This window comes from Octodon degus, unplaced genomic scaffold, assembly GCF_000260255.1.
Source record: "Octodon degus isolate 3935 unplaced genomic scaffold, OctDeg1.0 scaffold00092, whole genome shotgun sequence".
NCBI lineage: Eukaryota > Metazoa > Chordata > Mammalia > Rodentia > Octodontidae > Octodon > Octodon degus.
This window is the reverse complement of record NW_004524668.1, coordinates 2,930,820-2,944,620: the sequence shown is the minus strand read 5'-3', so window position 1 is coordinate 2,944,620 and position 13,801 is coordinate 2,930,820. Positions and strand designations below refer to the sequence as shown.

Here is a 13,801-nt window from a genome sequence, read left to right as displayed (position 1 = left end):
ACAATGTATGACTCACACTTTTGAAATAAAATTTTATTAAATTACCAAGATTGGGCCCAGCTTTCACCCTCCTGCTTCAGCTTTCCAGAATGCTGAGATTATAGGCATGAGTCACCATACCCAACCCACAAGTACTTTTTCCCAGTGTTTTATTATGGAATTTAAAAATAGGCATAAAAGTAGAGAATAGTACAGTGAACCCTCATTGTTTCAGTCTTGCTTTACTTATCCTGTTCTTATTGGACATTTTGGTTTTGTCTTTCATCCTATTGGATATTTTGTCTTTTTAGATATTTTTGTTTTTTAAAGAGCGCTACAAATAAATCACCCATAAATATATCAGTGACACAAAATTGAGGCAAATTTGCCGTGAATTAGATAAAAGAACAGATTGCTACAGAAAGACCAAGAGAGCAGGAAAGTATATGGGGTAGTGAGGGGAGCTCAGCTGTGAGGAGCAGGGTCAGAACTGCAGCCTGAGGCCATGGGAGGGAATGGCGCCAGAAGCAGAGGACAGTGCAGAGTTCTCTGAAGGAGATGAGCTCATACTAGAAAGGACAGGAGACTCTTTGTTGCTCCAAGTCCTGTAGTCATTTTGATACACTTGCCTGACCTTTGATGGAAGATGGGGCAGGATATGTGTGTGCAACTCTGCTGTGTGACCGCCTCTGCTTTCGCTGTTCTAGTAGTTCGTCTAGGATCCAGCAGAGCCTGCTTCACATAGAAATTTGCTCAGCCATTGATTTTTTTAGTGAATTATTGGATACAATGGAATTGTTTCTCCATTTCTTTTATTTATATAAAAAAATAGGGTAATTTGTTTCTGTTGTTAGTACGTAGAAATTTCTGTCATCCTGTATAAGGCCAGCATTTACACAGAGTTATAAAAAGCAGTGGTAATGCCAACTTAGAGATATATCTCCGTATTCAGCCATTTTGCTGTTGGAAGAAAAAAATCTCTCAGCAAGTATTTTTGGTTTGTTAGATTGTTACTGTTTTAATTACAAACACAGTAATTCCTGGGCTTATCCTGACTTTCTCCTATATGGACAGCTAGAATGTTGAGGTTCCATTTGTTTTTGACAGGGAAAGCTTATGTTATAGTTTCGGATGACTAGAACAAGGACTGACCTATTAAGGAACAAAATGCAGAGTTTAAATACTATAGGGATAATAAGGACATCTGTGCCATAGAAGCAATCTCCCCATGTTACCACACTGATCCTGTAAAAGCAGAGTTAATACAGTAGCTGTCCACAAATTGAGGAGAGATGAAGTTGACCTGTATTGTAATCATCTGTAACTAGACAGGGAGGTTAGGAGATGGGTAATTCACACCAGGCACATCTGGAGAGTCACAGTGAGGGAACTGAAATATGCATAGGTAGGGAAAAGAGAAAAAAATGGCTGTTTCGCTGTTTCTCCATCTTCTGTACACCAGTTAGTAACTTGGGGCTCTAGCACTGCCGCCTCCACCCCCTGGACCAGGTCCTTTGCAGTGCGTTACCCACACCTACATGCACACTTGAGACGGGGTCTTGCTAAGTTGCCAGGCTGGGCTCCCTCAGCCCTGGGATAGTAAGTATGCAACCCCAGGCATAGCTTTTTTTTTTTTTTTTTTCTTAATTAGTAAGCTAGTTATCTTAATCACATTCCCGGGGCGCTGTAGCATTCTGCATAACAGGGTTTCTGGTTGGTTTGGAGTGTGTCCTCCCAAGTGAGATCTGAAGTCTCAGTAGCTACTTTAAGAAACTGCAATCTGATTTTCTTCTTGGGATTGGCTTAGCTATTCCAAAGTGAAAAGCAGCAGCACCACATAGGAAAGGTGGCAGGTGCTGGGTCTCTCACAAGGCCTGTTGAATTGTGTGCACCTGGGAGGAGCCAGCGGCCTTTCGTTTGTGCTCACACAGGGGGTGCCAGCGTTACTTGGTGATGCAGGCCTGCTGGCTCTTCTGGTTTGTATATTGCTTTGAAGAAATGTCCTCAGTATCTCTACAGAAGTCTTTCCCTTTCTCTTTTAAATCCCCTTTTTACAAATGTAAATAGCTCCTGCCTTTCCTTAATAGTCTCAAAGTTCCAAAGTAAACTGGGCACAGTGGTGCACACCTGTAAGTCCAGCACCTGGGAGACTGAGGCAGGAGGATCATTGTGAGTTTGAGACCAGCCTGGACCACAAAATGAGTTCAAGGCCAGCCTGAACTATGTAATGAAACCCTGTCTTAAAACATTTCAAAAATAGTTTTTCACTTCTCAAATGTAGGTGTAATACTAACTTTACTTTCCCAAACTATATTTATTCATCTAATAGGAATTTACTGGACACCTCCGGTGTGCTAACAATTGCTAGAGTGAGCCACTTAGACCTGTGTGTGTGCCTGCCTCTTCACACCCCCCAATTCCTACTTTAAGTCAGGAACCTTTGTCCCCTGCAAGATTCCTGTAAGTTAAAAGAAATCAGGATAGAGGACAGCAGTCTCCACTTACAGAATCATACAAAACTTTATTTGGATCAAGGGCCCATTGTCCTTATTCTACCTTTAGGGAGAATAGCTGTATCCTTTTTCCGTGGCTGTCTGGGAGAATCTAAATTAGAGTCTGTTAAATGTAAACTTCTTCAGTTTTTCCAAATAACTAATCATATCTTCTGTATCTCTGTAATCCTGGAAGTGCTCAGTGATATGATGCTGAGCCGGAGGAGATTGACTGTGGCCTGCATTAGCCAGACTCAAGCCGTTGTCACTTTTCTCAGTGTGACACTTGTAAGAATTTCTCTGGCTAAAAATCTCAGCACCTTCTTTACCTGGAACATCACAACACTTAAGTCCATTTTGCTCTGATGACAGAGAGCTTATAAAGACTGGAAATAAGATAGAAGTAAATGTTTTTAAAAAGTTTTGTAGGGTTTTGGCAATGGAAGGCAACTAGGGGTAAAACTAAAGAGATCTACCCTTCCCTGAAGATTACTTCCTGCAAAAATTAGGAACTTTGTCCAGCAAAGTTTCTTAGCTTTCCCTAAATTTCCCCTTGGGCTGGACACACAGGATGCCCCTCTTCTTGTGTGTATATAATCTTCATGTAATTTTCAGGACCAAAACAGGACTGAACTCATTTAGAATAATGCAATTCCTCAGTTTCCCTTAGATTGCAAGAGATACATTTTTACTTCAGACTTGCACAGAGAAATAACTTTTAAAGGCCATAGTAATACCCCTTTTGTTTGTTTCTTTGCTAGAAAATTCTGTATTATTGTTCCTTTTACCAAAAATGCTTCTTAATTATTACAAGCTGAATTATAGAAATCCACCTGCTGTCTGACATGGTGCTTAACCCTGGGTGCTCTTTTGTTGAGTTCTTTTCTCAGGATGCATTTTAAGGGCCTAAAATAAAATGGTCAGGTAAAATTGTGACATATGTTTAGAGATTGTCAATATTTTAACTCATTTATGTTATTCTTTTTCCATCATTATAAAATGAATAAAACCCAAAGGTTTCTCACTCAAGGAAAAAAATGACAGAGTTGGGGTACTTAGGGTAGTCATTTGCTAATTCTTTTAATTGAGTATGTCTAATAGAACATTTTTTAAAACTAGCTTAATTTTAAAAATAAATTCAAAATTTAAATGTATTAAAACATATTTTGGTTTTCTCCTGATCAGTATTAGTTTCTTAATAGACAAGGATTTTGTTATTATTTTTCAAATATCCTTTGATTTCAAGTGGAAATTTTGAAGTTAATGGAAGAACAGCCAGGCTTTATAGGTATTCCTGGCTGCCCCCGGAACATCCCTGCGATTGCTTACCGTGGCAGCACAGGGATGGCCTGGGCACTGTTGCACATCACCTCCGACAGCTGCGCCTCAGGCTGAGGGCTGCACTGGAGATGCAGTCCTGCCATCTGGTGCCAGTCACATTGGCAGCAATCTTTTGGTTTGATTTTGCTGTTACTGTTCTATGTTTTTTTTGTTTGTTTGTTTGTTTGTTTTTTTTCCTTTCGTTTATTAATTTTGGTTTGTTTTCACTGCTTCCTGACACCTGTCCCCTTCCTGCCTTTTAAAACTGCCTTTCTGTTGCCATTTCTATGCCTTGACTTTCCTGTTTTGGTCTCTGTACAATCTGTTCCTTATTTCTTTGGTGGTTGCAGCTTCAGAGCTAACAGAATGCTTCTGTCATGCTATGTGTTTAAAGCCTTGATTTTACTGCTGTCATACGAAACTAAACTTGACGTGGCTGTTGGGCTGTTATTTACAGTTTATTTCTTTCTCTGCTGCACTGGTTAAAAGGACACTGTCAAGGTATTTTTTCATAATTTTTCAAATCATTTTCCTCACTGTTTACAGTAACCCATTAAAAGCTTAACACTTAAATCTTTTCTTTTCAAAGATCCTCTTCATCACACATTCACACTGGTTTGTTGTTGTAGAGTTGCACCTATATGTTGGGCTGGTGCCATTTGAGTTTTTGTCATTGAAAGCGCATGTAAAATGTCAGTTTTTTGTGGGGAATGTGGGTGGATTAAAGGGGAAAGTGTAATGAATCACGTGGGCTGCTTAGAAAATAGAGGGAAGAAACAAAAGGTCAATTTGGTCCCTCTAACCTTGACAGTGTCCCTTTAAATATTTCTCTAGCACACACCCTGGACCCCAGTTACTGAGCCTGAGTGCTGCATACTTTCTCAGATGAAGTCCCCTATGTTACTGCCACTGTAGCTGCAAAGAGTAAAGTTGGCCTAAAGCAAGCTGTCCAGCTAACACTGGGAGAGCATTAATCTGTCCCATTTGCATTCTTATATACGTATTGGCACTTTGGGCCCTACTAGAAAGACCTGTGTGATCGAGTCCCTCTTGCTGTTTTAACAGCCTCTTGCTGGGTATTTTTGAAGCCACCTAAAGAAATATCAGCTTCTTTTACTGCAGAAAACACAGTTGCACATTGTATTTATGGTCAGTTAAGATGACATAGCCTTGTAGAAATGTAGCTGCTTCTTTTTTGCAAGGAGAACTAAATCATCTTCGATAACTATCTTTTTTAGGATCATTGCAGGAGTTCCACTAGACAGAAGTTTCTGAGCAGAAATCTATTATTTGAGTTCTCTATGACCATCAAAGTGGTGAGGGAATGTAATCAAGAGAGCAGATAAACTTCTGGATAAGGAGGGTCTCTGTTACCTGCTCTCCTAGCTCTGTAATCGAAACAAATGGGGACATCGCCCCAAGCTCTCTTAGCTACCTATGAGTCAGATGTTCTTGATCCACCAGGTCATAGGACCAATCTTGTCTCATTTCTCAAAACAGAGCAGAGGATTCTTAGGAACTTAGATTTTCTGTAGGTGAAGGATGATTCTCTGTTTCATAGATTTCCTGATCTTTTCTGGTGTAATGTTTTAGAACTTGAACTTCAAGTATGATTGTGATTAAATCACTTTGTGCTTGTCTTAGTCACAGATGCATAGGAGAGCTGCCATCCTCTTCCCTTGCTTTTTAGATTTTTTAGTGCTGCGCTTCTTGGCAGGTTCTTTCTGAGGCCTGACAGCTTATCTTGTGAAGCCACTTGTGTGGTCAGTGAAGAGCAGAGGCTAGTGTTTGACATCCATCTGTTGAATTGCAGGGCAAGAACTAAGAAGTTTAATAAAGCGGAATCTTACTGTGAGGATCCTGACAATAGTTAGCTCTGGCTGTAGATCATTCCTGCCCTCTTAATCTCAACTACTTTGGTGTTTTGTTTTCCTAGTAATGATTTTAGGTTGACTGAAGTGAATTTCCATATTTTGAATCTCATTTCCCAGTCAATGTCCAGCTGCTTTTTCCTTGTCTCATTACTGCCACAAATTTAACAGTAGAATGGCAGATAGTTTACTTTGGGACACAGTGAAGTTACAGCACAGGGATGCATGGTATCAATAGGCTGGACATGGGGTAGCCTAGGGCATGGTCCAGCTTGATAGCCTGCGTTGTAACTCTCCCTTTGTCTATAGCAGTGAGGAACCAAACCTTTTGATGCCTCTGTTACTTATAATCTTAAAACATTCAACTCTGAAGTTATTAATCTGAAAAATAATAAAGACACTAGTAGGTTCTTATAGGCATGAATTTCACTTCTCCTGTACTTCCACCTGAAATTCTGTCATCTTTGAGGGGAGGTATATAATTTGGGCCTCTTTATTTTCTCATCCTTCCCTTATCTTATCAAGGAATGTCCTCAAGTGTGTTAACATAGCTTTTGTTCTCTGGGACTTTTCTAGTATGTTGTTTGCATGTCGGCCCAGCTCCTTACCTCAGTGCATGTCAGCTCCGTGCACCTTGTCTCCATGTAACTTCAGTTAGCACTGTTTACAGCCTCTAGCTGTCAATGTAGGTGGAGTCCCAGCTCTGAGAGCAAAAGTGGGAGAAGAGGGAACTATCAGGACCAAAACATTTCATATCTCATTTAAATGGACTTGACCACTTCATAGAAAGAAAAAAAAATCATTGTCCTTAGAGGTTTCCCCTTTGAGCTACATATTTTGATCTGCTTAATTCTGGAGCATTTGTGTCTTCATGGATGGCTATGTTTAGAGTCTTATAAGGACCAACTCTGCTATACTTCGGATTTTCAGGTTCCTAAAGAGAAAGATGAAATGGTAGAACAAGAATTTAACCGGTTGCTAGAAGCTACATCTTACCTTAGTCATCAGCTAGACTTCAATGTCCTCAATAATAAGCCTGTGTCCCTTGGCCAGGCATTGGAAGTTGTCATTCAGTAAGTACTTTGATACCACCTATTGTATATTGAATTACATTTATAGATGTGCTATTTATGTTTTAAGTTTCTTAGTAGTCCTATTTGAGCTAGTTTTCATCTTCCTGTGAAGTTGTGAAATCCCAAAGTAAAAGCTTTTAAAACAGTTAAATCCTTAAAGACCTTAACAGTTCTAGGGCCAGGGAGATGGCTCAGTGGAATAAGCGCTTCCCTGGCAAGCGCAAGGACCTGAGATCAATCCCCGGTTCCGGAAAAAAAAAAAAAAAATTGTAAAACTCACTGTTGTGTATGGCATTGTTACTGTATTTATCACAGCCTGGGTAGTAACTTGCCACCAGCCAACTTTCTTGTTTTGAGTGTAGAAGTCCCACGGGGCTTGCAGTCCTTGATGCTCTTGATGGGCACCTGTGGCAGCGCTGCCTGTGTGCCTGGCTGGCACACGTGTTTTCTCTTGTAGGTTACAAGAAAAGCATGTCAAAGATGAGCAGATTGAACATTGGAAGAAAATAGTGAAAACTCAGGAAGAACTGAAAGAACTTCTTAATAAGGTATAATTCTATATTTTTCCATTTAATGAAGCTATAAAAGGAGGAAGAGCCTTTAAGCCAGAAATTTTTAATGAATTTCTGAATTTTTGTCTCCTGGAAGAGAAAGGCTGCATAACTGGGACTCATTATTCTTAGGAAAATTATTAATCAAAGACACAGTTTGGTCTGTCTCTGAATACAGTACTACTGAAGAAGTGTTGCTAAGGGAAGTAGATCTTTCCTATCTATCTGGTTTCCTTTAGCTGTTCCATTGCTGGCTTCCTGCTGTACTCAGATTTGAGAGAGATTAATGGCTAAGTATCCATAGACAAAGATGGACAAATCAGTTCATTGCTATCGTTCTCTTGAGGTGCAAATGTCTCCCACCTCCATCCCAGTGGGGGCTCTTCTCTGTAGCTGCCTTCTGGGCTCCAGGTTCTAGACTACTCAAGTCCAACCAGATGTTTCTCTTCATCTTGCCAACTGCAGACATAGCATCCGCTTAGGGATACAGCCTGGGGTGGGAATATATGATTGCATCTAGGTGTGAGGCATGACTAACTCTTGCCTCATTCTCACTCTGCCTCATTTCCTCATCCTGTCACATGAAGAAGTCCCCAGCTCACCTTTATAGCCTGTGGTAAGGATGAAATGAGGAATGGCTGGAGAAATACCAGCCAGCAGGACGTAGGTAAGGCCCTGACTGAACTCTGACTGCCCTGCTTTTCTTCATAGTGCCAAGCAGAACCATGACAAAACTAACATTAGGAATGCTTCCCTAAAGTTCTTGGTGTAATCATTTGGTCTTTTACATATTTAAAAAACAAATCATGGCTATTAGTTTCCCCAAATAAGGTTAAATTAAATTGGTGGTAGATTGTTTTCCTTGGAAATTACATTTTTTAAAAAGTATTAAAGTAAATTTAATTTCCAAGAAATTTACATTAATACTTTGTTAAAAAAAAATGGATAGTCCTTCCGTCTTGTCTGTTGGTAGACAAGAGCCAGTCCTACTCACCCAGCAGTGGAATGATACCACAGCGTTAAGCTTTGTAGACATTTTTGCTCCCATATGGCATGGTACAAAACAGGCATTAAATTCCAGATACCTTGCATAATAAGAAAAGAGCCAAAACCAAACATGAATGTGATTTTGGAGTGAATTACATGGATATTTGGAATGCTAAATTTGAACCTTTCATCTTAGATGGTAAATTTGAAAGAGAAAATTAAAGAACTTCATCAACAATACAAGGAAGCATCTGAAGTGAAGCCACCCCGAGACATTACTGCTGAGTTCTTAGTGAAAAGCAAGCACAGGGACCTGACAGCCCTTTGCAAGGTGTGGTATGAACATGCCTAACTGGTTTTGCTTGGAATCATAAGAATTAGTGCGGGTCTAAGAAACTGGAAAATAGGCACTAAGCAATCAGGTGCCAATAGGACGAAGAGAAGATGGTTTAGTATGTGGACACCAGGAGGGCCTAATGGGATAGATCACTGCTTTTTCAGTAGAATTCTTACCCTGACAGGTTAGAATAATACAAATGAACAAGGGCTTAGAGTTGTTTTGGAATCAACCTGTCTGATTCAGATCCCTAACCTGGTATTTCCTAGTCTTGTTACTAACTCACTTGCCTCATCAGTGACATGTGTTAGCACACTTAACTTGTAGGAATTGTGAACGAACCTTGAATAAAATCCTGTGTCTGTGGTGTTTACTCCAGTGCTAGGACTGTGATCAGTGCCCGAGAAACGGCAGCTGCTCATACTTTGCAGCCATACTTTGCAACACACTAGTAGTTTGTTTCTCCCTTACTTTCTCCTCCTGCCTGCTGTCCCTCATCTCATTCCAGACTCAGTTTGTTGCCAAAATCAAAGATTTCCAAGCTCAGGCCCCAGCCTTAAATTGAGCTACACTTTTTATATGTGATCTGACTTATGTCTAGACTTTACACCTTGTGATTTAAATAAAAGACCTGACCTTTCAGAAAAATTAGATTCACTTAGTCTTTTAAATTTTATCAGGAATATGATGAATTAGCTGAGACACAAGGAAAGCTAGAAGAAAAACTTCAAGAATTGGAAGCCAATCCCCCCAGGTAAGAAAAACAAATGCAAATGTTCAGAGGGATAGCTATGACTTCTTAAGGTTTAGAAAGAAAATTATAAAGCACATTACACATTTTATTTATCATCATTTAGTATATTTTAAATTGTTTAATGAATGGAAATATCTGTGAATATAGGGCTGCTTGTCATGTTTCTAAATTCTCTTCCTACTCTTTTTAATATGTAACAGTGTCTTAGATATCCATACAGATTATCTTTGACAAGGTCCTAAATTCATTCCCCGGTACTGGAAAAGAAAAACAAAACATTATCTTTAAAAAGATGGTCCTTCTAGTTAATAACAGTAAATGAAAATTGTCTGAGGATGGTACAGAGCGCAGCTTAAATTTCCATAATCGTAGGGACTAGAAAGAGATTTTACTTTATTTCCACTGGAGGTGGGACAGTGACTGCATGCTACCAAGATGTTCCATGTGCCTCCACCTTTGTTGTGGCATCAGAGATGCTGCCCATCTTTGCAGCAAAATCTGTGCTTTATGTAAAAGAAAGACCTATGTCCCTATACTTTGTGTTCTGAGGTGCCCTTGGCACACTCACTGCTCAGGCTTAAAGCAATGAATAAGATGATAAGATCCTACTGTTTGTATGTCATTTGTCCTCATAAGGCACAGTCCCATCCAGCAGCTGAAGCCACCCACCTCAGCTCATCACTAATAGTAGTGATATCCCTTACTAACCCCATGCTCCTTGTTCTTATTTTTTAGTGATGTGTATCTCTCATCAAGAGACAGACAGATACTTGATTGGCATTTTGCAAATCTGGAATTTGCTAATGCCACACCTCTCTCTACCCTCTCTCTTAAACACTGGGATCAGGTAAAATTTCTTTGTCATTATTTTATTGCATATATCCAAGAGGACTCTGGAGAAACTCAGAGTTTTATGTGTGTGCATGTGTTTTTAGACAGCTTTAATAAAATATTCTCCACAGTGAAATTCACTGACCTTAAATGAGCAGTGTGCTATTTTGCTGGACTTAGATCATGAGCTGCCAGTGTAATCAAGACACAGAGCATTTGCATCATCCTGAAATTCTCTCCTGCTCTCCTGCAGCTCGCTCCTCCCCCTCCAGCTCCTGACCCCAAGCAGCCCTTGGTTTGGTCTTTATAATAAGTTTTGTTCATTCTGCAGTTTCATATAAGTTGAATCATTCATATATTCTATTTGAGACTTGTTTCACTTAGCATGAAGTTTTTTTAGAGGTGTCTTTATGCAGATCAGTGGTTTGTTCCTTTTCATTACTTGGTTCCATTGATTCCATGGTATGTATATACCACCAGTTGTTTACTTATTCCCTGGTACACTGATAGACATTTGGATTGTTTCCACTTCGGACTATTAACAAAGCAACTATAAAGTGTGTTGCTTTCCCTTGAGTAGATACGTAGCAGGATCTCTAGGTCGTACAGAAAGTGGATGTTTAACTTTTAAGAAACTTCTCCCAAACTGCCTTTTCACCAGTAGTGTAGGAGAGTTCCATGTGCCTCATCTCCTCACCAGCGCTGCTGTTTTGCTGATGTGGTGATGCCTGCGTTTCCCTGCCGACTGGTGATGCAGAACATCTGCCCTTCACCTCTCCTTGGGTGAAATGGCTGTCTGGATGTTTTACCCATTTAAAAAAAGTCTGAGCTGGGTACAGTGACTGAGTACAGGAGGCTGAGGCACAAGAATCCAGAGTTTGAGGCCAGCCTGTGATACACAGTGAAACCAAGTCTTACAAAACAAAATCTAGTTGTCTCTTCTTAGTGAGTTGTAAGAGATTATTGTGTTTAAACTCAGCCCAGAAGTCTTTGTCAGATTTACGTTTTGCAAGTATTCCTTCCCTCTAATCTTTAGCTTGACCTTTTCTCTGAGTATTGTCTTTCACAGAAAAGTTCTATGAAATCCCATGTCTATTTTTTTTTTTTTTTCCTTTAGGCCTTATGTTTCTTTTTTCTTTTTGTTAATTGGTGTTGAGGGCTTAGTCCAGGACATCACTCAGGCCAAGTGTATTCCCTTTTTTTTTTTTTTTTTTTTTCGTGGAACCGGGGATTGAACTCAGGCCCTTGTGCTTGCCAGGCAAACGCTTATCCTACTGAGCCATCTTCCCAGCCCTCAAGTGTGTTCTTGATCACAGCACTTGTATTTTTTACACACTGAAAAATCTTGTCTTAATTTCAGCCCCATCCTTTTCTTCATGTCTTGGTACTTTATTGGATTATCAGTTGACCGCACAAATGTGAATTAAGTCTTAAAATTGAGCATTGTAAATACTATACTTTGTTCTTTTTAAAAAAATTGTTTTGACTATTGTAGGTTCTTTGTATTTCCATTAAAAATTAGAATCAACTTGTCAATTTTTACAAAAAACATTCTGAGATTTTCATTGTTAGGCATCAGATGTTTAGATGAATTTAAGGTGAGCTGTCATCTTACTATTGTGTCTTCTAATCTTTGAGTGTTACATACTTTCCATTTATTTAGATCTTACTGATCTCAGCAAGGTTTTATAATTCCCAGTATATACAGTATTAACTACTTAATGATGTGTTTTAAGTATAATATTCACAAGGTTTCCTGGGTATCAAATGAGCTAAGCTTGAAATCTGAAACTTTGGCCAGACTTAAGGTTCTATAGAAGTAAATAAAATTTTACTTACACGTTTTACTAAGCAAAGTTAATTTTTGTATTTGAGACAGGGTCTCACAGATGACTTAGGCTGGGATTGGCCTAGCTGTCCTCCTCCTTCAGTTTCCTGGAGTGCTGGCCTTACAGGTGTACACCACCAAGTCCAGCTGACTTCTTTAGATTATAAATTCAAATGTTGTGTTCAATATTTGAATCACAGAAAGTATTAGACTTATTAGTGATAAAAATCCTAGAGAAGTACCAGTTTCTTTGTCATTTCTTTTGTGTAAATACTAGATTAGGTCTTTCCAGTCATTGAGTTATCATTTGAAGTCTTAATACTTAGCTATTTGTACTAGTACTACACTTTGATTATAGGCAGTTCAGCTGAACTGTGGGGAGCAGATTAATCACAAAATGGTGAGAATTTTGCTGCCAGCTCAATATTTTTATCGAATTCCTATGTGTTGTATGTTGCCGAATTTTTTTGTTTTGTATTATTTTTGTGTATTTTAGTACAGGGTCTCATGACACAGATCGGACTCATAGTGATCCTCCTGTTTTCAGCCTCCCAAGCACTGGGATTACAGGCCTGCGCCACCACGCCCAGTCTCACTGACCCTAGGAGCAGGGCTGGCATGGCAAGCCAGGGATCGAACCCCAGCCCCTGCATCTGCCTAAGTAGGCGATTTAATCCACTGAGCTATCTGGCTGGCCATTCCAGGAGTTTTATGAAATTAGAAATACTAATCTTCAAAAAGTTCATCCGAAATTTTTTCTTCTGTATTTTTTAGGGAAGGGTCTGCAGGGTGTTCAGGGTCTCACTACTAGATTGGACTGTAATGATTGTCCTGTTTACAGCCTCCCAAGAGCTGGGAACACAGGTGCGTGCCACCACGCCCAGTCTCAATTGCGACTCCGCACGCCCCAGGGGCAGGCCTGGGGATCAACCGCTGGCCCCTGTGCCTGCTTGCAGGTGCTTTAATCCGCTCAGTTATATGGCAGGCCCTTCCAGGTGTTTTATGACATTAGAAATACTTACTAATCTTCAAAAAGTGTCTCTATCTAGAAGTTTTTTTAGTTAATTCGAAGTAGGAAAAAGCACTAGGGATCTTAACTTCCTGGCCAGATCTTAACTGTACTGTGTGGACCTCTCTTCTGATCCTGGATTGGCTTATCTAATTTGACCGAATCTGGTTTTGAGAATCTTTAAGGAGTAAAAACAGATTTGCTTATAGGTAAAAGATAATTAGGATAGACTGTTCTACAAATCTATAATGTGCTCAAGCCATAAGATAAACTCTGTGCTCCTAATCACTTCAGCCCCCACATCCATCCTGTTGACACCCTAGGCTTGGTGGTGCGGGACTGTGTCGGTGAAGCGCCTCACCCACTTCCCATACAAGGAGTGCATTTCAGTGTTCTCTTTTCTTCACTGTCCATGGTTGAATACTGAGCAATTCTTTAATTTTTACTTAAAAACCTGTGATTTTTAAATTTCTGCCTTAAAATGTTGACTGTCTTCACAAGCTTGTGTTTTTCAGCATTGTCATTTAGAATTCAGTGCAAATGAGATGAATTAGATTAAGAAAATGTTTTCTCTCCTTGTTAGGATGACGACTTTGAGTTTACTGGCAGCCACCTGACAGTGCGGAATGGCTACTCCTGTGTGCCTGTGGCGTTAGCAGAAGGCCTTGACATCAAACTGAATACAGCAGTGCGGCAGGTTCGCTACACAGCTTCAGGTATGTGGCTGCTGTGCAGGGAAGACAGAGCCTCCCTGAAACACAGCAGAACA

At 39.9% G+C, this 13,801-nt stretch overlaps 1 protein-coding gene across 2 annotated transcripts in view; it reads left to right on the top strand.

Annotated features, from left to right (window-relative positions):
• Kdm1a (lysine demethylase 1A) overlaps positions 1-13,801 on the top strand; it is a 67,650-nt gene that overhangs the window by 46,341 nt on the left and 7,508 nt on the right. For both annotated transcript variants that reach the window (XM_004637617.2, XM_004637616.3), the window contains 6 exons: positions 6,593-6,735; positions 7,193-7,283; positions 8,470-8,604; positions 9,291-9,364; positions 10,100-10,211; positions 13,616-13,748. In XM_004637617.2, coding sequence (XP_004637674.1) covers positions 6,593-6,735; positions 7,193-7,283; positions 8,470-8,604; positions 9,291-9,364; positions 10,100-10,211; positions 13,616-13,748 — 688 coding nt within the window. The remainder of the gene's footprint in view (positions 1-6,592; positions 6,736-7,192; positions 7,284-8,469; positions 8,605-9,290; positions 9,365-10,099; positions 10,212-13,615; positions 13,749-13,801) is intronic.